Below are 23,269 nucleotides of genomic sequence, written 5' to 3' on the forward strand. Positions count from 1 at the left end.
GTATCTGAACACCCTGAATAAGGGCTCATTCAGACGACCGTATAAATGAGTCCGCATCCGTTCCGCAATTTTGTGGAACGAGCGCGGACCCATTCTCTTCAATGCGGCCGCAAAAGATGCGGACAGCGCGCCGTTCCGCGGCCCCGCAAAAAATATAGAGCATGTCCTATTCTTGTCCGCAATCGCAGACACGAACAGGCATTTCTATAAATAACGGAAAGGGCGGCATCAGTGTTTTGCGGATCCGCAATTTGCAGACCGTAACACACTACGCGGTCGTGCGAATGCGCCCTGAGGCAGAGTGGTTTCCTGGCACCACCCTGGTAAGCCAGCAGCCATGCCCCAGGCAATGTCCACTATCTATGCCACAGAGTTGACCTGGCGTGGCTTCCGGTCCTATGCGACAGCTGATTCAACAAAACGTGGGCGTAATTGACTAACTCTTGGGTCTCTTCCAATGGCATCACCTGATTATTAGGACACGACGGTTAAAACGTCATGTGATGGGTCTCAGCATGATATCGTGTCAGCCGTGAAAAAACTACACGTAAAAAAATAAATAAAAATTTGGAAATTCCATCAGGAATCAGAGGGTGGCGCTCTCATCCTCCACACCTCTTTTTCTGGGGCCATTTAGCGGAGTCAGGACATACTATAGATGTCCTCATCTAAGGCAATCAGCGTCGGATTCTCTTTAGTGAATTGCAAATTTCCTTTAATCCAGCATCCCATAGTCAAACATTTCCTACAGCCCTGCCTGCTAATCCAGAATATCATTAGAAGGGGGGGGGGGGGATTTTAACTTTTTTTTTTTTTACTTCAGATGGCGGTCCTTCAAATTAAAATTATACTTGTTTCACTATGTCTGTAAATCAGGAATATTTCAAAATAATCTGGATTCCGGATTTTTTTAAATTTTTTTTTTGATACTTTAGGTCTATCTTTAAAAATAAAAGTAACCTCTGAAAAATGGCAGATCCATTTTGCATCTGAGACAACGGCAGTGTAAAAAAACTAATAATAATAAAAATTGAATTCAAAATGGCCTCCGAGTAAGGTAATGGTTCGTAGCTACACTGATGAGGTCAGTCTTCGGTTAGGGTTCTCTCACAGATATTGGCGTGGCTCCAAATTTTCCTTCTTTTTTTTTTTCCCAGTGAATTCGTAGGTGTCAAATCAGGTGACCTCCGACCTTCAGTTACTCACTGGCTCTGCAGACATAGTCAGAAAACTTGACATCACTTTCGGATTCATTAACAGAAGGGGTCCCTTAGCGTGGAGTGCGAATATTGTGCGATTCGCTTCATTATAATTAACCATTTTTACCTTAAAATTAAACTATATAAAAAATAAAATTATCGAGACATTGAATCCCATCTGTAAAATTTTTGGTGGGACCCAGATGGAAGATGGGTGGAAGGGACAGGAGGTAAGGGTGGGGGATTTTGAAGATTTTTTTTTAAATCGGGGAGTGCATTTAATAAATAAAGGTGTGCGTAATCTTCAGGGGGTGAGGTGAGGGTGTATCAGAGCCTCATGCCTCTTCCCTGGGCTCAGTCCCTATAGCCTTGGGGAGTATTTGGGGTTCTTAGGGGCTTCGGTGAAGGATTTCAGTTCATAAGGGATGCCAGTGTCCATCTCGATGGATTTTCGGGAGAACAATAAGCGGATGTCTTCGTTGAGGTATATCTTTCCAGACTTTGAGCGCTGAAACCTGAAAAGATAGGAGGTCTGTGAAGGTTCTCATTCATCCAAGTCACGACATATCAGTAATAATAAGTCAGGACAACTGGACTTGTTGCATGTTCTCTACACATGTTCTCTTCACGTCGTTTTTTTTACTAATTATCCAACTGGCTTTCTCATTTAGAATGACTCGTACCAGGAATCTCTTGCATTAAATACACTTACAATGCCGTTCTCACACCTCTCCCGAGGCAGTTTAATCGCGCCTAATAGCTTCAGTCATCCAAACGTCATAAAAATCTTACCTCCATGGGGTCCTTGAACTCATGTTGATTATGATAAACAGATTATGATGACTAAAGCACGAGTCAACAGTGTTTAATGCTGGAGATTCCTTGTACAAGTCATTCTAATTGAGAAAGCCAGTTGGATGAACAGCAAAACGAGAGAAAATACAAGTCCACCTGCTCTGACTTATTACTACTGATACTGAAAGGACAGAGATAGATAGTCACCCAGCTTTCCGAGGATCGTGAAGGTCAAGTTTGCCTAGTTATACAGCAGTATAGGGGCCAGGGATGTGTTACAGAATAACTTTAGATGTCTACCATTCTGGACTCCAGGAAAGCTGGGTGACAAACAGTATGACAGATGAAACTGGGCCGTTTGCCTGTACCTCAGATGCATGAGGTAGCACAGGATCCTCTTGGCCTTCTCCTTAGCAGCAGCTCCTCCGGAGGCACTGTGTTGCCCTTCATTTTCGCCATCATTCTCTTGCACTGGCACCAGGAAGATCCGGTGACGCAGGAAAGTCATATGGTTGACGGGCATGTCCTTAAAGTCGTAGGTGACGAGGAACATCTTCACCACGGTCTTGTTGGGGTTAAATAAGGTCTGAAAAAGAGTCCGAATGAGGAACATTCAGAATATACATTAAAAAGACAGTACAAGTGTGAAGAGGATCCCCAAAATCCCAGCATTCCAACGAATGGGGGTCCCCAAGTTCCCTTTGTGAATGGAGTGGTAGTAACATGTCAGTCCCCTGCTCCATTCACGCAAACCTAACTCCTTCAACCCCACAGAAGTGAATACGGATGGGTGGTCTGACATGGGCACTACTGCATCAGGGACCCTGTTCTAAGGACTGCTGGGGTCAGGCACCCTGCGACCCCACATTTATCACCCATCTTTACCCTTAGGGTATGTTCACACATGCCGCCTATTGCAAATTTGATATATCAAAGTTCCATGGAAGAAATCCAACGCCGACATTCAGATTTCTGCAATGGATCCGCACATAAGCCTCATACAACTGGACCAGGGATGGTTTTGGCATTTCTTGAGTCCCCAAGAAAACTTATGTCTGGAGGCTCCCATTGCACAGCATTAAGTTCCACCCTGTTGCACAACTATGCTCCACCCCATGCCACCAACCAGCTGCCCCACTAATCCCCACCCCCATTGCATCACTAAGCCCCACCCCCCCACCCCCGATGGTCTGCTAGGCCCCCCTTTATTCAGCCAACCGCTTGTGGACAGCAGGGGCCTCCCTGATCTCTGGGACCCCGGTGATAAAATCCTCCTCTGAATGGGACTAAATCTGCCGTTTATTTTTACGTGGAAACCGCGAGAATTTTATTTTTCTATCTCCCAAAGAGAATTTTCCTGGACATGTGGAAAGGGTTACAAAAAGTTGAATGACAGGCATTGGAGGCGGACAATCATCAAATTGGTCATGAAAATCCATGTCAAACCTACAAAATGTGAACAGACCATTATCGAGTCTGTGCCACTGATCCCCGCTAGTGCTTGGGACATCACATGACGGATCTGGCCAATCAACACCTGCCGTGGTTACATTTTGTCCACGCTGGTGTGTCCAGCTACCACGACCACGTGATATTTCATCATTTTGTAAATGGGAAGGACCACTGATCAATAGGAAAACAATATAATCAGTAAGGATTAAGACAATTTAACAAGACAACCCCTCCACTTTTTACATGCCATAAAGCAGCGGGCAAGATGGGGTTAATCTGGAAGTCAAAAACATTATAAATAATAAGCTTGCCTTAATGTTCACTAAAAAAAAATGTGAAAAATTTAAAATTCTCATTAGAGAGGCCGATCTGTTCATTGTGTGCTCCTCTTAGGCTACTTTCACACTTGCGTTATTCTTTTCCGGCATTGAGTTCCGTCCTAGGGGCTCTATACCGGAAACGAACTGATCAGTTTTATCCTAATGCATTCTGAATGGAGAGCGATCCGTTCAGGATGCATCAGTTCAGTCCCTCTTACGTTTTCCGGCCAAAAATCCTGAACACTTGCCGGAATGCCAGATCCGGCATTAATTTCCATTGAAATGTATTAGTGCCGAGTTTGGCATTAAAATTGTCGCATCGACGGATCTGTTCTTCCGGTCCGCGCATACGCAGACCTTTAAATCTGTGAAAATAAATAAATACCGGATCAGTTTTTCCAGATGACACCAGAGAGACGGATCCGGTATTTCAATGCATTTGTCAGACGGATCCGCATCCGGATCCGTCTGACAAATGCCATCTGTTTGCATCCGGATTGACAGGTCTGCGACGGAACTGCCTGCCGGAATCCTCTGCCGCAAGTGTGAAAGTACCCTTACTGTAACTACATGGAGGACGAATTATATAGGTATACTGCTGACACCCAGTGGTGAAAATGGAAACTGCAGGCTGGCTAAAGACGATAAAGGCTGCTAACATATCATCTGCCTACAGATCTCCCTGCATACAATGTATAACATATTCACACAGAGAGTGGTTGTCAACCATTTCTAGTGAATGGATAGGCTGCATTCTCACTGATATCATCAGTCTCAAGTGAATATATAGGCTGCATTCTCAAGTGATCTCTGATATGGACAGGATGCATTCTCATTGACGTTACTGATCTTTAGTGATTGGGTAGATTGCATTCTCAGTGACATCACTGCTCTCTATTTAATTGGATAGACTGCATTCTTAGATATGTCACCACTCTCTGTTCAATGCATAGGTTGTATTCTTAGTGATTTCACTACATTCTAATAAATGGATAGACTGCATTCTTAGGGATGTCCGCGCTCTCTATTGAATGGCTAGGCTGCTTGCTCAGTGATGCCACTGGTCACTAGTAAATGGATAGACTGCATTGTCAGTGATGTCACTGCTCTCCACTGAATGGATAGACTGCACTGTCTGTGATGTCACTGCTCTCCACTGAATGGATAGACTGCACTGTCTGTGATGTCACTGCTCTCCACTGAATGGATAGACTGCACTGTCAGTGATGTCACTGCTCTCCACTGAATGGATAGACTGCATTGTCTGTGATGTCCCTGGTTTCTAGTGACTGGATAAGCTGCATTCTCAGATATGTCACAGCTTTCTATTGAACGGACAGATTGCATGCTCCGTGACGTCAACACTATTTATTGAATGTTAGCAAGGTCACCATTAAAGAGGTTCTCTGGCAATTAAGAAAATAAAAATGCTTAAAATGGTTTTCAGTGATTTTTATATGGATAATCTATCCTCTGGATAAGTCATCAGTATCCGATTAGTGGGGTTCCAACGACCCAGACCCCCGCAGATAAGCAGTTTTGAGAAGGAACCGGCGCTCCTGTGAACACCGCTGCCTTCTCGCAGCTTACAAAGCATAGAGCCGTACATTGTATAGCGACCGTGCTTGGTATCGCTGCTCAGCCCCATTCACTTCCTAGGCCACGTGATCGATTAACGTGTTGTCGCTTAGCCTAGGAAAAGACTTCTCAAAATAGTCGGACTCCCACCGGTCAGATACTGATGCCCTATCCGGAGGATAGGTCATCAGTAAGAAAATCTCAGAAAACCCCTTTAAATATTACTTTATTATAAATATATTCCCAAATACCTTTCATTAGTTATAATGGCTCGTTTTGTCTAGGGAGCAATTATTAGGAGAAAAAAAAAAAATATATATATGGCCGCCACCCTATTAGTGCACACAAAACCTGTCCTAATCACACAGGAGGACAAGTTACTTCACAACACTGATCTGAAGAGCTGCCTCATCCTCCTGTTTGCTCTGCTTGTCGGGGATTATGATCCTGAATACAGTTTAATATAATCTTTAGCTGAATCTCTGTAGGAATGGAGACCATGAGGAGAGAAGGGTAGGGATGTGGCTGATGAGCAGCAGGACATGTATGCAGTCTCCATTACCACAGCCCCACAGTCTGTACTGTCCATCTTCTCTGTACTTAATGTCTCCTCATGAACTTTATTCCTACAGAGATTCAGCTTAAGATCTTATCACCTGTATTCAGGATCATAATCCCTGACAAGCAGAGAGGAGGATGAGGCAGCTCTTTACCTCAGTGTTGTGAAGTAACTTGCCCTGCTGTGTGATTAGGACAGGTTCTGTGTGTACTAATAGGACGGCGGCCATTTTACTTCGGCTACATGCACACGCCCGTTGTGTGTTTTGCGGTCCGCAAATTGCGGAACCGCACGGACAGCCATTAATATAACTACCTATTCTTGTCTGCAAAACGGACAAGAATAGGACAGGTTATATATTTTTTTGCGGACCACGGAATGGAGCAACGGATGCGGACAGCACACGGAGCGCTGTCCGCATCTTTTGCAGCCCCATTGAAGTGAATGGATCCGCATCCAAGCCGCAAATACTGCGGCTCGGATGCGGACCCAAACAACGGCCGTGTGCATGAGGCCGTCCCCTGATGATTGCTCCCCGGACAAAACGAGCCATTATAACTAATGAAAGCTGTTTGGGAATATATTTATAATAAAGTAATATTTAAGTATTTTCAGTAATTTTCTTTTCTTAATTCCTGGAGAACCCCTTTAACTAGTGAATGACTGGGCTGAATGCTCAATGATGACACTGGACACTAGTGAACGGATAGCTTGCATTCATGGTGATGTCACCAGTCACTGGTGAATGAATAGACTGCATTATCATGACATTTTAAAGGGGTTATCAAATCCTGTAAACACCCCCCGAAATGCCCAGGTCCCTCATACAGAACATACCTACCTGGTCCCCGATGCCTGCATCCCTCCCCATCGTGCAGATCACAACTACCGGCGTTGGGAGGGGGAGGGTCTGTGCAGCCAATAGCAGCCTGTGACGGTGACCTGCCCCCTTACATCACCGGTGACGCTAGCGGAGCAAGTCACCATCGCTGCCTGCTATTGGCTGCTCCCCGCCCGTCGCTGGATGTTGTGATCTGCACGATGGGAGATGCAGCAGCCGTGCAGGGATCCGGAGGGACGCAGGCATGAGGGACCAGGTAAGTAATTTCTGTATGAGGGACCTGGGCATTTCGGGGGGTGTTTACAGGATCAGATAACCCCCTTTAACTAAGCTGGGTGCATGCCTTAATCCCCTGAACTGCAATGCCCATTCCAGTGCTTACCACTTGTATGGTTCCTGTGCTGGGGACACTGTATCCCTTCCTGCCAACGGCTTCAAGATCAATCACTCCCTGAAGAAAATGGACAGAAATCACAGTTACGGGTTTATGAAAGGACGATACAACCAATGCCAATAATGTATTTGGTGCAGCCTGATGGCGGTCATCATTGATGTTTTACATCCTTTGTGTAATGAGAACTGAATCCTACCAGATCTGCTTCCTCTAAAGCTAGTCCACACGTAATGGCAAACCATGCAATGTACCATCCTTACCAGGAAGGGCGAGGGGGCGCTGTGCTCGGAAATGTGAAAGTAAGTGACTTCAACTGGAAGAGTGACGTGCTGAGGACAGTACGAACCGCTGGCGCCAATTTCTGCGGTGAAACCTTCGATCTGACCGCATGGAGCGAATCTTCCTCTCAGAATGGACTCCTGGATGAAAATTGAAGCCGCATTAACAATGCTCACCTTCCCGACCACCCGCCACTCTTCCCTGGTCCCCAGGCTTGGAAGTAGCAGTTTAACCACAGCAGCACAGGGCATTTCAGGAGAAGTGTGTTGACCATTGTGACAGTTACAGTGTAAGGAAGTGGGTAACTAGCAGCACAGAGCATCTCAGGAGAGGATTGTGCTGGTCTTCTGGGGGCAGTGGCCTGTCCACTTTTGTGCTGATGTCACCGAGGGCGCAGCTGCGTGTGACGGGGACAGCACAGTGATAGGGGAGGTCACAGATGACAGTACCTCAAAGTTTCCAAGCAGCGATCGACTGATGCAAGATTTTGCCCAGTTTCCAGTGCAGCTCCTCCCTGCTTGTCCTTTCCTCAGACTGCGCAAAGTACGACTAAAAGGTAAAAAATAAAAAAAATAAAAAAAATATCAATATAGTCAAAATTTAACAGCCCAAGAGCTGACAATCTAAAAAGCCACCATCGAGGAGGAGACAACAGAGAGGTGAGTGACTTACGATTTCAGACGCAGACCGCGCTTTGTCCTCCGACTCGTACAGTCCGTTGGGCTCTGATGGAAGGAAATGAGAACCATAAGAGAGGGAGGTGATGGGGGTAATGGAAATGTTATGCACCGGTCTCCGATCGGACCACCCCAGTGATGTCACAGGCACATTATCCATTATACCAAAGGAGGTCACAACAGGAGAGAGTTTATAAACCAGATCCGCTTACAGTCCCTAAACTTTAAAGGGAAATTCTCATTTGTTGGCCTGCATAGACAGACATCGGACGGTGAAAGACTTTTTAAATTCAGAACTATAGTCATCTCCGTTTACACCATATCTTATACTCCAGTCACATCCAAAGCTACGTCCGCCATGGGGGAAAAAAAAGTAAAATATTTCTGAATAATAAAAAAATGACTTGAAAGGTACTTATATAAAGTAATCTTCTGATATCTGGTAGATAAATGAGAGAAGATGACTCTGAAACCACTGCTGATTTCCAGAATTAATGGATCTGTAGAGAACTCATGCCCCTTTGACCCTGCTCAGAGATTTCTAATCTGGCACATAGTTACAGGGCATCTGTCAGCAGTTTTGTACCTATGAGACTGACTGCACTTGGCAGCTGAAGACATCTGTGTTGGTCCCATGTTCATATGTGTCCACATTGCTGAGAAAAATGATGTTTTTATATATGCAAATGAGCCTCGAGGAGCAACGGGGGCGTTAGTGTTACACCTATAGGCTCTGCTCTCTCTGCAACTACTGCTTCCTCTGTACTTTGACAGGACCAGGCCAGGTGTGATGACATTTACACTGCCTGGTCCTGTCACTGAAAGAGCAGAGGGCATAACAGTTGCAGAGAGAGCAGAGCCTCTAGGTGTAACGAAAACGCCCCTGTTGCTCCTTGAGGCTCATTTGCATATATTACATTACAACATCCTTTTTCTCAGCAATGCGGACACATATGATCGTGGGACCAACACAGATGCCTTCAGCTGCCAAGTGCACATGGAACAGGTCAGCCGGGGTCATAGGTGCAAAGCTGCTGACAGATGCCCTTTAAATCAGGTTGAAAATGAGACACATGTTCATCGAGTCCAACTTGACTGTGCTGATCCAGAGGAAGGTAAAAATAAAAAATAAAAATAAATATTCATGAGACGGATGCCAATTGCCCCATATTAAAAAAGGGGTTGTCGAGCTTTTTTTTTAACTTTTTAAAATTTCAACCCCAGCCTGCTGTACCTGTACACAAAAACCATACTCCCCTGCTCTCCGTCACCGGTCTTCTGGTCCCCATGTGTTAACTTCGGAGTGGATGGGTGATGGCCTCAGCAGTGACGTGTACCCAAGCAGCATGTCTCTGCTGGGTCACATCACTATTGCACAGGTGGGGACTGGAAAACTACAGAAGGGAACTGGAATGGAGTGGTGAAGAGCAGGGGCGTATGTTCTCCCCACAGGTAAAAAATAAATACAAAAAAGCTGGACAATCCCTTTAAGGGAGAAGTCCGCAAATCTGGCAATCAGAATGAATCTGTGGATCAACATCCCATGTCCAGAAATCTAGTCCCATAGCCAGTGAGGTTATATTTTCCAGGATACAGTCATCGATAAGAATGGACCTTCAGATTTCCTGAATTCAAAAGGGTGCGACCTCTCCCTACAGCCCTTCCGTTCATCCGTGGTGATCTTCTCACCTGTATCTATGATGGATCCGATCATCCGGACTGTATTTCCGTTTTAAAGATAGTCTTTAAAATATTCCAAAGTCTCCATGGGATACATGTATAGTTACGTCACATATAGTATATACATACACATATAGGGTCATCCCAGGAGTCTACCACGACCAGGTCCATTACGCCACGTTCTTCTTCCAGCCTCTCCCACACACAGTCTCTGCAGCTTCCTTGTAGACAGGGCCACATACTGGGGTCCCAGCGACCTCAGTGCCATGTCCCAAATGCAGCCTGCCCCTGTGCCACTCCCGTGACCCTCACTGCAGGGTGTTCTGTATTCTGCTCCCTACCTGCATGTCACACACCTGTCACACGTGGGGGGGAGGGGGGAATATTCCAGGTGTGCAGGCACAATGAGAAGAGGCTAGGAAAGCCCGCAGGGGCCCCCGGGCCACAAATACACATCTATAAAATGAGGGTGCATATGGGGCATTGATTTTAAGATGAACCAATCATTAGGTGGCAAAGGAAAATATTTGTGAAATATGGAGGGTTTTTTTTCATTAAAATTCTCAAAAGAAATTTCAGGTGTGGGGGGGGAGGCGTACGTTATTTTCAGACAGTCGCAAATAAATATGAAAACATTCACGGGGCCACATGTGGAACAGCGCTGATCCAGCCCCTCCGGAATACAAGGAAAAAGGCATGGAGGTTCGTGGTGCCTCCTGTCTCAGTATAGTCAATCCACTAATACGTAAGGAGGTGGCAGGAGGAGGACACGGGGTTACATATAAAACGGTGGTGAAAAGATTAAAACCATAACCTGAAAGCTGACACCATGAAACGGCTGAGACGCCCAGCGTCCTGCATCTCAAGTCAGGAACAGCAGTTCAGCCAAAAGCCGCAAGAAAACTACAACCAGATGTCACTCTGTGCAGAGACGGAGGGGATTCCTGGCCTGGGATGGGGGCTACACTTTGGGAAGCACAGCCCAGAGACTTGCCCCTAAAAGGGAAATAATTCATTACTATAATAAAAGCACCACGCAGACATAAGAGGAGGACGAAAATGAGATAGGATTATACAGCCACCAGGGTCTGACCCCGGGAGGGAACACAGTGTAACAGAGATGTGTGATACTGGATCCAGCCCCTGTGATGATGATGATGATGAAGAGGACACATGTGATACAGACAGTGCCATGCTAAGCAACTTCTAGAGACCAGGCATAGAGGGGGAAAAAAGAGACCATACAAAAGAGAAAAAAGGTGACACGCAAGAGACGGCATGCTCAATATATACACTGAAAAGAGATACCCCTAGACAAAACTACTATAATACTGCCCCTAAGATTAAGATTATTACTACTATGTTATGCCCTCTATGTACAATAACTACTATAATACTGCTCCTATGTACAAGAATGTAACTACTATAATACTGCTCCTATGTACAAGAATATAATTACTATAATACTGCCTCCTATGTACAAGAATATAACTACTATAATACTGCCTCCTATGTACAAGAATATAACTACTATAATACTGCCTCCTATGTACAAGAATATAACTACTATAATACTGCTCCTATGTACAAGAATATAACTACTATAATACTGCTCCTATGTACAAGAATATAACTACTATAATACTGCTCCTATGTACAAGAATATAACTACTATAATACTGCCTCCTATATACAAGAATATAACTACTATAATACTGCTCCTATGTACAAGAATATAACTACTATAATACTGCTCCTATGTACAAGAATATAACTACTATAATACTGCTCCTATGTACAAGAATATAACTACTATAATACTGCTCCTATGGACAAGAATATAACTACTATAATACTGCTCCTATGTACAAGAATACAACTACTATAATACTGCCTTCTATGTACAAGAATACAACTACTATAATACTGCCTCCTATGTACAAGAATACAACTACTATAATACTGCCTCCTATGTACAAGAATATAACTACTATAATACTGCTCCTATGTACAAGAATATAACTACTATAATACTGCCTCCCATGTACAAGAATATAACTACTATAATACTGCTCCTATGTACAAGAATATAACTACTATAATACTGCTCCTATGTACAAGAATATAACTACTATAGGGGGCGGAGCCTAGCCACGCAGCTGAATGGCCGCACGAGCTTGAGCTCCTCCAGCATTCCGGCTCACTAACCCTATATAAGCCTATAATTTACTTTATTATGGGGAAACCTGGCAAGGAGAAGATCAGAGGAAGTTCAGAGTCGACCCCACGGCACTCCAAACAGCCAGAGATGGAGAAGTTTCTCCGGAAAACGCCGAGAGCTGCCACACAGAAAGGCGCCAATATGGCGGCGTCTAATGCTCATGACTCCGACGCAGGAGAACTCTCTGACGCGGGCAGCGGCTCTGATATTTCAGATAGAAGGCCCAGAGATCCGCCTCTATCGGAGCGGACCCTTCGCCGGGTTCTTGAATCGGCCCTTACGCCTCTCAAACAAGATCTGGCGGACATCAAAGACGACATAAAACATCTAGGCCAGAGAGTGGTCACATTAGAAGGCACGCAAGAAGCCATTTTGACCTATGAAGGCAAAGCATCAGAGGTGCTAGCATCTCACAAGGCCCTATTGAACGATGCCTTCTTGAAACTGGAAGACCAGGAGAATCGAAGTCGCCGGCGCAACATACGCATCCGCGGCCTACCTGAATCTATTGCGACGGAGGCCTTGCCGACAGTGGCGCGTGAGTTATTTTCCATGATGCTTGAACCGGAAAGAGCAGAGGGAATAGTGGTGGAGCGCATACACAGGGCGCTGCGCCCTAGGCCCAAACCTCAAGAACCGCCACGTGACGTGATTTGCGGCCTACTAAGTTTTGTAGATACCGCGGCACTGTTGAAAAGGCAAAGAGAAATGGAGGTACTAGAATATGAGAATACGCCGATTCAGATGTTCCAGGATCTAGCGCCATCTACCCTGGCTAAGCGGCGCTTATTTAAGCCCTTACTGGAAGTCCTCAGGAAGACGTCGACCCCGTTCAGATGGCTATATCCCTTTGGGCTGGCGATCTCCAGGAATGGAAAGCTGCTTACAGTTCGCTCTCCCGCAGACCTAGAGTCAGTTTGGAGGTCCCTGGATGTCCCTCCGGTGGAGATCCCCTCGTGGCTACCAGCCGATCAAGATGGCCCCCTGCCTATCCCGCCACGTGTGTCCTCCTGGCAGACGGCATCTGCAAACAAGTCAGATCGTTTGGGTCGCAGCAGGATGGACGGAGCCCTTACCTGAGCTCAAACCAAGGTGACATTGGTACTATTTGTCTGCTAACATAGACTGCCAATATTAGGTCCTACCTCATTTTTCTACTATAAGAGATGACTGTCTCCCGGCCCCTCGGCATAGTGTTTTATGCGGAAGGTAGTGGCCTGTTCACGATTGTTCTGTTTTTGAGCCAATTTTTTACTTTTTTACTTTTTTACTATTGGCTTAGAGTTATGTATGAGACGTCAGACCTTAACCGGGACACTCTTCTGCTGTTTTGGAACTCTGCCTCCATGAAGGCAACTTTTTCTTTCCCTATTTGCAGGGTAATGTCCGGATAGATTCCGGTGCTGGAAGTATTTCTTGTTGTTGGTCTCCCCTTTTTGTTGTAGACCAAAAGGTGCTTTACCTGCCCCCTCGCCAATCCAACCCTGTCTTGGATGGTGATAGGTAGGCACCTACTTTTCTCTAGATGAATATTTCATCTGAGCTGGTTTTATACCAGCCTAACATGTTGTTGGTTATCTTTCTCATTTTATATTATTTTATTTTATTCTATTTTACTTGTTCCCCTTTCCCCTCCTTTCCTCATCCTGCTCATATATGCTATGCTCTCTCAGATATTTCCATGGATAATATATGCTTTTTCTCCTTAGTATATATATTGTCATGTCCTCAATTGTAGTCGCCTCTCTAAACGCACACGGGCTGAACGAGCCATGCAAAAGGTCTCAAACCATCTCTCTCCTTCTGAGGGATAAAGTTTCGGTAGCCTTCCTGCAAGAGACACATTTTAGGACAAATAAAATCCCTAATCTTCCTCCCAGGAAGTTTGCTCAGTGGTTTCATAGTACACATGAATCCGCCAGTAGAGGTGTCAGTGTAGCTATACACAAAAACCTTCCCTTCAAGCATACCGCTACTTCAGCGGATCATGAGGGCAGGTATATTTTTGTAAAGGGGGTAGTTGGTGACTCTCCAGTTACATTCGCCAATCTATATGCGCCTAATAGAGGCCAAGTACCATGGCTCGTTCAGACCCTCGCTTTATTGTCATCTTTTTCTGATGGACTGTTAGTTTTGGGAGGCGACTTCAATGTCGCTCTTGAACCGGCAGTAGACACGTCAGTAGGTAGACCGTCTGTGTCCTATAAGCTTTTGAAAAGGCTTAAAACTTCCCTGAGAAAACTGAAGGTCCGTGATGTTTGGCGTACTATAAACCCCAATGGCCGAGACTACACATTTTATTCACATGCCAAGATGTCATTCCATAGATTAGATTATTTGTTCTTGTCTGACTCACATATTCGTAATGTCTCTGGAGCCCGGATTGGTAGTATTACGTTATCTGATCATGCCCCTGTTATCATTAACTTCTCCCTGTCCGGACCACAGAGAAAAGAACGCCTATGGCGTTTGAACGACACCTTGATTTTGGACCCCACCCACGCGTGCAGAATCAAGGCCTCGCTTTCCGAATTTTTCGCGCTAAATGATACACCAGATTCCCCGCCTTCTCCTTCCATACTATGGGAATCCCATAAGGTAGTTATAAGGGGGGAACTAATTGCACTAGGGGCCTATGTAAAAAAGCAAAGAACACAGGCATTAGACGCTTTGCTAGCGAAGATTGCTCGCCTTGAATCCTCTCACAAGGAATCACAGGCTAAGCGCACCCTGACCGAACTAACTGAAGCCAGAGTACACTTAAAAAACCTATTAAATATAACCTCTGCAAAGCTGATCCTACGCTCACGATTTAAAGCCTATGCACATGGGGATAGAGGAAACAGACTGATGTCGGCGATTGCCAAGAAGCAGTTCTCTGACTCCTTTGTTTCCTCTATTAAGGACCCCAAAGGCAAAATGCATAAATCTACCCCAGATATAGCTAAGGCATTCTGTGCTTTTTATGAGACCCTATACAATCTACCCCCCCCAGATGGTGCATCTGTTAGTGATCTCTCAGAAGCTACTGATAAATTCCTACAGAATTTAGATCTCCCTTCCATAGCCCCGGCCAAGGCATCTCAATTGACTAGACCTGTCACTGATCTAGAGATTCACAAAGTACTCATGTCCATCCCCTCGGGCAAAAGCCCAGGACCAGATGGGTTCCCCATCACTTATTATAAATCCTTCAAAGATGTTCTAATTCCCCGTTTCAGGAACCTGTGCAATCATCTTCTCACTGGTGGCTCCCTTGCCCCTCATTCCTTATTGGCACACATTACTGTCCTACATAAGGAGAATAAAGATCCGACATGCTGCAGCAACTATAGGCCGATCTCTCTGCTAAACTGTGATGTGAAGTGGTGGGCGAAGATATTGGCCACTAGGCTTCAGGATGTGCTGCCTGACATCGTCCATGAGGAACAGGTGGGTTTTGTCCATGGCAGACAGGGGTCAGAAAATACAATAAGGCTTCTTCATCTTGTAAATTGGGCTAAAAGATCATCTAAGCCCTTGGTGCTAGTAAGTACGGACGCGGAAAAGGCCTTCGACAGGGTCAGTTGGCATTATATGTCGCGGACCCTGTTGAGATTTGGCCTACCTGACCAATTTATTACTGCCATTTATACGTTATACTCGACCCCCTCTGCCATGGTCAAAGTTAATGGAACACTGTCACCACCATTTCGCATCACTAACGGGACAAGGCAGGGATGCCCTTTATCTCCTGCACTATTCATCTTAGTGATGGAGACCCTTTTATGTAGAATAAGAATGGACCCAGAGATAAAGGGCTTACAAATAGGATCTTGTACACACGTTGCTGCGGCATTCGCGGATGACCTTTTAATCATGACCTCAAACCCCAGGGAAGCCTTGCCCAGATTGCTGTTCATATTTGAAGATTTTGGGTTTATATCGAATTTTAAAATTAACTATGGGAAATCCATGGCTCTCAATATCTCTTGTCCACAAGCAGTGATTAATGATCTGAAGCGTGCTACTCCATTCACTTGGGCCTCCAGAGACATTGTGTATTTAGGTACTCATGTTTCGGCTAATGTCCAAGATCTGGCTTCCCTTAACTACCTGCCGCTCCTTCAAACGGTCCGGACACATCTTCAAAACCTGAAACTCCCATTTGTCTCTTGGGTAGGACGAAAAAATTACATCAAGACCTTTATCCTTCCCAAATTTCTGTATTTGCTACAATCCATACCTATTTGGCTTCCAAATTCATATTTTACTGAAATACGTAGGGTATTCACACGCTTTCTTTGGAATGGCAAGTCACCACGTATTGCTTACTCTGTCCTCACAAGGGATAGGAGGTTCGGAGGCTTTGGGATGCCAGATGTGAAGCTTTATTATACTGCTGTACAGCTAGGCAGATGCGTAACTATTATGTCTCGCCAATCTAGCTCTCTTTGCTCCCGTCTTGAAAATGCACTATTGTCTAACCAAGAATTGCTTACTTTATGGGGTATTAGGCCTATCTCTGCTAATCACTGTTATACGTCCCCGGTTTGGAAGGGCATGTTGGTGGAATGGTCCAAAATGGTTCAGTCCCGTATCTTTAATTTCCCTAACACTGGTATGCCGCTTAGACTACTACAAAGCCACATCCATCCAACGGTGTTAAACCCCTCCGGGATTTGGTCTAAGCTCGCTGATATTCCTCTGCGGGATGTCCTTCTCCCGGATGGCTGTTTAAAATGGGATTCAGTAATGGACCTCCCTGAGGTCAAAACAGCACCCTTTTTCCACCTAGCAAATTTCCAGAGAGATACCAAATTGTGTACCGGGCCATTTTCTGATAGTAGTTCGCCCTCCTGGCTTGAAAAGAAGGTTTTGGCTACCAAACCCCCCCTTAGGCCATTATCTCAGATGTATAAAGAAATGCTTTCCTCCCTGCCCCCGGAGCTTCGTTTTGTGGCCTCATGGGAACGGGAGCTCTCCATATCCCTTACAGAGCCAGAGAAAGCGTTCATACTAGCTCATTCACACGGCTTCAATCGTTGTGTGAGGATTCAGGAGAATTCCTTTAAACTCCTGTGTAGATGGTACAAAACACCTGAATTCTTGCATAAATTGAACCCAGAAATTTCTGAAAAATGTTGGAGATGTGGCCTGGACACTGGCTCCTTGTCACATATTTGGTGGCTCTGCCAAAAGATTCAACCGTTCTGGACCTTAATTGAGGATTTAGTTAATCAAATATGCAATACCAAGATATCACTGGATGCTAAGCTTATTTTGCTATGGTGTCCGAACAAATCCCTCACACCCACCAAACATGACCTTCCAACGATGCTGCTCACAGCAGCTAAATTACTTATCCCCTACTTGTGGAAGAACGACTCCCCACCAACTCTCCTTATGTGGACTGATAAAGTAGACCAGATCTACCGTTTTGAGGAGCTAGCGCACTGGGAAAATAACTCACGCTCTCGCTTCCTAAAATTGTGGTCTCCATGGAAAGTCTATAGAAACTTTACATAATAGAGCAGAAATTTATCACCTCCTTGTTTCCCTCCCCTCCTTCCCTTCCTGATCTCCCCCCCCCCCCTTCCTTTTCTTGGATATCACTCTAGGGTCAATGATAATAACTGTTTTGTATTGCTTACACTTGACATGTATGCTGGATACTATTTGGTACCATATTGTCATCAATGTACTGTCTTGTGTGGGTCACGGCCCTGAATTTTTCTTTCAATAAAAAGAAATATGGTTAAGAATAAAACTACTATAATACTGCTCCTATGTACAAGAATATAACTACTATAATACTGCCTCCTATGTACAAGAATATAACTGCTATAATACTGCCTCCTATGTACAGGAATATAACTACTATAATACTGCTCATATGTACAAGAATATAACTACTATAATACTGCTCCTATGTACAAGAATATAACTACTATAATACTGCTCCTATGTACAAGAATATAACTACTATAATACTGCCTCCTATGTACAAGAATATAACTACTATAATACTGCCCCTATGTACAAGAATATAACTACTATAATACTGCCTCCTATGTACAAGAATATAACTACTATAATACTGCTCCTATGTACAAGAATATAACTACTATAATACTACTCCTATGTGTAAGAATATAACTACTATAATACTGCCTCCTGTGTACAAGAATATAACTACTATAATACTGCCTCCTATGTACAAGAATATAACTACTATAATACTGCTCCTATGTACAAGAATATAACTACTATAATACTGCTCCTATGTACAAGAATATAACTACTATAATACTGCCTCCTATGTACAAGAATATAACTACTATAATACTGCTCCTATGTACAAGAATATAACTACTATAATACTGCCTCCCATGTACAAGAATATAACTACTATAATACTGCTCCTATGTACAAGAATATAACTACTATAATACTGCCTCCTATGTACAAGAATATAACTAATATAATACTGCTTCCTATGTACAGGAATATAACTACTATAATACTACCTCCTATGTACTGTACAAGAATATAACTACTATAATACTGCTCCTATGTACTGTACAAGAATATAACTACTATAATACTGCCTCCTATGTACAAGAATATACGGTAACTACTATAATACTGAGCTAGGCCAATCTGTTATTCAGGGGTCTAGGAAAGCTGGGTGACCACCTATGTAGAAGCTGTAACAGGGTATTTATTTATTACGCCGCCTTCTAAGAATCAGCTGTAATGAAGGGGAGGACATAGGGAACCTGTCACTGGGAAATTCACTGATAAACCAGGCACCATGTCTTGCATGACGAGCTCAGCTGAATGTACTGATACCTTTCACTTAGCGATCCGTTGCTTCACTCTGGGAAAAAAAAAGTACTTTTAATCCATATGTAAATGATCAGATAAGTGCAACAAAGGCGGGTCCAAGCCACTCTGTGCACCCTTGCTCCTCCTGCTTTCATTTCCTTCCTTCCTCTTCCTCTTGATTGACAGGGCATGGCAAGATGACCATGCAGGAACCTGGCCCTGTCTGTCAAGGTGTAGTGGGAGAGGCTGGCAGAGATACCAGGAGGAGCAAGGTTGCACAGAGTGGCTTGGGCCCACCCTCGTTGCACTTAACTGCTCATTTGCAAATGGATTAAAAGTATTTTTTCTCCAGGATGACGTAACAGATTACTAAAGGAAATGTATCATTGCATTCAGCTGAGCTAGTCCTACAAGACATTGTGCCTGGTTTAAAGAGGTCCTCTCCCCTCTCCTGACATGTCTGTTTTAGTAACTACTCGCATTCCCCATGTACCAATTCTGGAGCATCTATTCTTATGACTCTATGTTGTGCCATTCCTTTATTATTCCCACTAGAAGTTATGAATGAATTACTAGCAGTTTGCAATGAAGGTCCAGCTGGGTGTTACAAGCTGGGGGGGGGGGGGGGTCCCAGCACTGATTCGATAATGTCAGACTGGTAACACCCAGCTTGACCAGTCACAGACTGCTGGCAATTCATTCATAACATCTAGAAGGAATAATAGAGCACTGGCAAAACATACAGTTACAGGAACAGATGCTCCAGAATTCTTATTACATGGAGGATGCAAGTAGTTCCTAAGGCCTCTTGCACACCACCGTACGGCTTTTTCAGTATTTTGCAGTCCGCAAAAAATACGGATGACGTCCGTGTGCATTCCATATTTTGCGGAACGGAACAGCTGGCCCCTAATAGAACAGTCCTGTCCTTGTCCGTTATGCGGACAATAATCGGACATGTTCTATATTTGAACGGAACGGAAAAACTGAAATACGGAAATGGATGGCAAATGGAGTACCTATTGTTTTTTGCGGATCCATTGAAATAAATGGTTCTGTATACATAACGCAAAAAAATGAAAAAACGGAACGGAAACGAAAAAAAAAAAAACACATTTGTGTGCAAGAGGCCTAAAACAGACATGTCAGGAGAGGTGACAGATCCTCTTTAGCTTTTAATTTTCTGGAGACAGGCTGACATTAAAACTGACAGGAGAGGACCTCTCAGGGACTTATATTTACTGATGGGGGGGGGGGGGGGGGTCTTTATTTTAAAGGGACACGAGCTTTTAGATTGCAGTTCATACTACAAGTGTTAGGTCTCCTTTAAGTGTTTATAACTGGGACCTTTGTTTTGGGTCGCCTTAACTTACAAGGTAAAATTGAAGGTCTCATCAGAATGAAAAATGTTCCTTTACCTTAATAAATAATCTTTTCCCTGGTATCCCCCCCCCCCCCCCCCCCGTGCTTCCTGTTACACAAGTGTCTGTTGGGTTGTGTAGTCGTTTTACGCTTATTCTTTCCAGTTACGTTGCACAAGACGCACGGAGCGCTCGCCGTGCTATTCACAATGTAGGGCTCTCACAGACGCCCACGCTTTCATCATCACTGACTCCTTCAGAAGTCTTACTGCAAATCTAGCGTCTGCTTTAAAAAAAAAACTTTAAAAAGGGGTTGTGCCACAATTGATGTAAAACATTAAAACTATAGTACACGGCAATACCTTTCTAACAAAGCCAAAACCAGCCCTGCACCTCGCATGGATCCAGAGATCTCCCCATTCATTGCTCCAATTTTTCTGCTAGATTTATGATAGGATTGGGCGTGTCCTTTCTGCTGCAGCTCTTTCCTTGTAAATGCCACATCTTCTGGTTGCGGTTGAAAATTAAAACTAAGCACGTGCGACCACCTCAGTGAGGTGGAAAAGTACAAACAGCAGGTGGCGCTATAGAGATACATTTTATTGAATAGCTCACTGGCTACACTACCTTTTTAATGACATGCAATTACAAAAGTATTCAGATCCAGGTGCTGGTTTGAAAAAGGTAAAATATTTTTTGTGGCACAACCTCTTTAAAGGGGAACTCCACACAAAAGGTCTCAATACAACCTAAATATCCAGTGTCGGGGAGGACCAAGCCTCCCTAGATTCACCCGCAAAGCAAGGGAGCAGTGGCGTAACTACCGGGGAAGCAGGGGAAGCGTGTACATCTATACACATGACAGCTGCCCCAACACACCCAGCACTGCTATATCGCTATATATGATAGCTGCCCCAACACACCCAGCACTGCTATATCTCTATATATGATAGCTGTCCAAGCACACCCAGCTCTGCTACATCTAATACACATGACAACCAGCACACTCAGCTCTACTATATCTCTATATATGACAGCTGCCCCAGCAAACCCAGCTCTGCTACATCTATACACATGACAGCTGCCCAAACACACCCAGCTCTGCTACATCTATACACATGACAGCTGCCCCAGCACACTCAGATTTGCTATATCTCTATCTATCTATCCACTGTATAGCAATACTTAGAGATATATAGATGTAGCAGAGCTGGGTGTGCTGGGGCTGCTGTCATATATAGAGATATAGTAGTGCTGAGTGTGCTGGTGCAGCTGTCATGTGTATTAGATGTAGCAGAGCTGGGTGTGCTGGGGCAGCTATCATATATCGAGATATAGCAGAGCTGAGTGTGCTGGGACAGCTGTCATATAGAGATATAGCAGTGCTGGGTGTGTTGGGGCAGCTGTCAGGTGTATGGATGTACACTTAGCCAGCTATAACAGTAGAAGTCTCATATTTTTTCAGTCATTGGCAAGGCAGCCTTTATGGCTGTGTGGTTAAGTGCTTTGCCTTTGATACAGAAGGTCATGGGTTCGAATCCCAGCAGAAACTTTTCTGAAATACAAGCACTGACTCCATATATGGACATACAGGGCGGGACACAGGAAGAGGCTGCATCGCATCGCTGACATGGAGGTAAGTGTTTATTTATTTTTTTAATACCCGACTGTTACTGCCATGGGGGGAGCGGGAGGCACTTGATACTTGATCTTTCTCATTAGGATAAAGCACAACATCAGCACCGCCGAGCCCCCGGCCAAAGTGTTGAAGTGGCCTCCGAGATCCCCAAGGGTCAAGCCAAGTAACTGTAAGTTTTCATATGAAATATGTTTATGTTATACACATATAGCCTACACTGTGCCCCACAATATACAGTATTCCGCTACACTGTGCCCCACAATATACAGTATACCGCTACACTGTGCCAAAGGAGTGGGGTTTACACAGGAGGAGGGATGTGCGAAGCGTGCTGGGGGAACCCTTACAAATATTTGCTATGGGGCCCAGTCACTTCTAGTTACGCCCCTGCAAGGGAGGCTCAACACCGTCAACACCTGCCATCCCCCCGACACTGGATGTTTTCATCCGCGCACTGGGAGAAGCAGCAGGGGCGGTGCGGGGACCAGGAGCGGCACAGGGAGTGGGGTAAGTATATTCAGTTTGAGGGGCCCGGCATATTGGAGGGCTTTTTATAGGATTGGATAACTCCTTTAAAGGGGTATTCCCATCTCAGACAATGGGGGCATATCGCTAGGATATGCCCCCATTGTCTGATAGGTGCGGGACCCGCACCTACAACGAGAACGAAGCGGGGAGCGCTGTGGCTGGAGTACTCCGGTTTTCCCTGGGTCCGTCCACCACCAAGCGCTGCTCCCATAGAAGTGAATGGGAGCGCACCGCACATGCGCGGCCCATGCTCCCATTCATTTCTATGGGGCAGACGGCAATAGCCGAGCCAGCGCTCGGCTATTTTTGGCCGTCCCGTAGAAATGAATGGAGCGCGGCTGCGCATGCGCAGTGCGCCCTCCGTTTATTTCCCCACTCCGTTCTTATTGTAGGTGCGTGTCCCAGCGGTGGGACCCGCACCTATCAGACATTGGCTGAGATGGGAAAACCCCTTTAATGCTTCCATTAAATTGTGTTGGCTTTTTAAAGGGGTTGTACAAGATTTTAATACTGATGACCTATCCTCGGGATAGGCTATCAATATCAGATCAGTGGGGGTCGAACTCCCTGCACCCCCCACCAATCAGCTGTAACTTTGCAGCTCTGAGGTCAGGGCTGGAACTACACAGCGCCATCCATTGTGTACTGGACAGAACTGGTAACTGCAGCGCTGCTCCCAATCACTTCAATGGATGGTTCTGTGTAGTTCTGGCACCAACTTCCAGCACTGGTACTACAAGGTAACAGCTGATCATCGGGGGTGGGGGTGTATATCAAAATCCTGAACAGCCCCTTCAAGATTACTTGGATGATCAAACTACAGCCTGGAACCTTAGAAGCAGTATGGCCTTTTGTACGGGTGTAAACCCTTTCAGCAACACATCACAGAAGGGCAAGTTCCATGCGCCATAAGGGGAACTTACAGGACACCAGCAC

General features: G+C 44.9%; 1 protein-coding gene across 2 annotated transcripts in view; it reads right to left on the reverse strand.

Annotated features, from left to right (window-relative positions):
- Positions 1–803: 803 nt before the first annotated feature.
- The window catches only part of FAM214B (family with sequence similarity 214 member B), a 50,559-nt gene continuing 28,093 nt past the window's right edge, over positions 804–23,269 (reverse strand). For both annotated transcript variants that reach the window (XM_040421198.1, XM_040421199.1), the window contains exons 4-9: positions 8,090–8,142; positions 7,867–7,966; positions 7,399–7,557; positions 7,127–7,195; positions 2,363–2,580; positions 804–1,714 (exon numbers count right to left, since the gene is read on the reverse strand). In XM_040421198.1, coding sequence (XP_040277132.1) covers positions 1,561–1,714; positions 2,363–2,580; positions 7,127–7,195; positions 7,399–7,557; positions 7,867–7,966; positions 8,090–8,142 — 753 coding nt within the window. In that variant the 3' untranslated portion in view covers positions 804–1,560. The remainder of the gene's footprint in view (positions 1,715–2,362; positions 2,581–7,126; positions 7,196–7,398; positions 7,558–7,866; positions 7,967–8,089; positions 8,143–23,269) is intronic.

This window comes from Bufo bufo, chromosome 2 (assembly GCF_905171765.1).
Source record: "Bufo bufo chromosome 2, aBufBuf1.1, whole genome shotgun sequence".
NCBI classification, from domain to species: domain Eukaryota; kingdom Metazoa; phylum Chordata; class Amphibia; order Anura; family Bufonidae; genus Bufo; species Bufo bufo.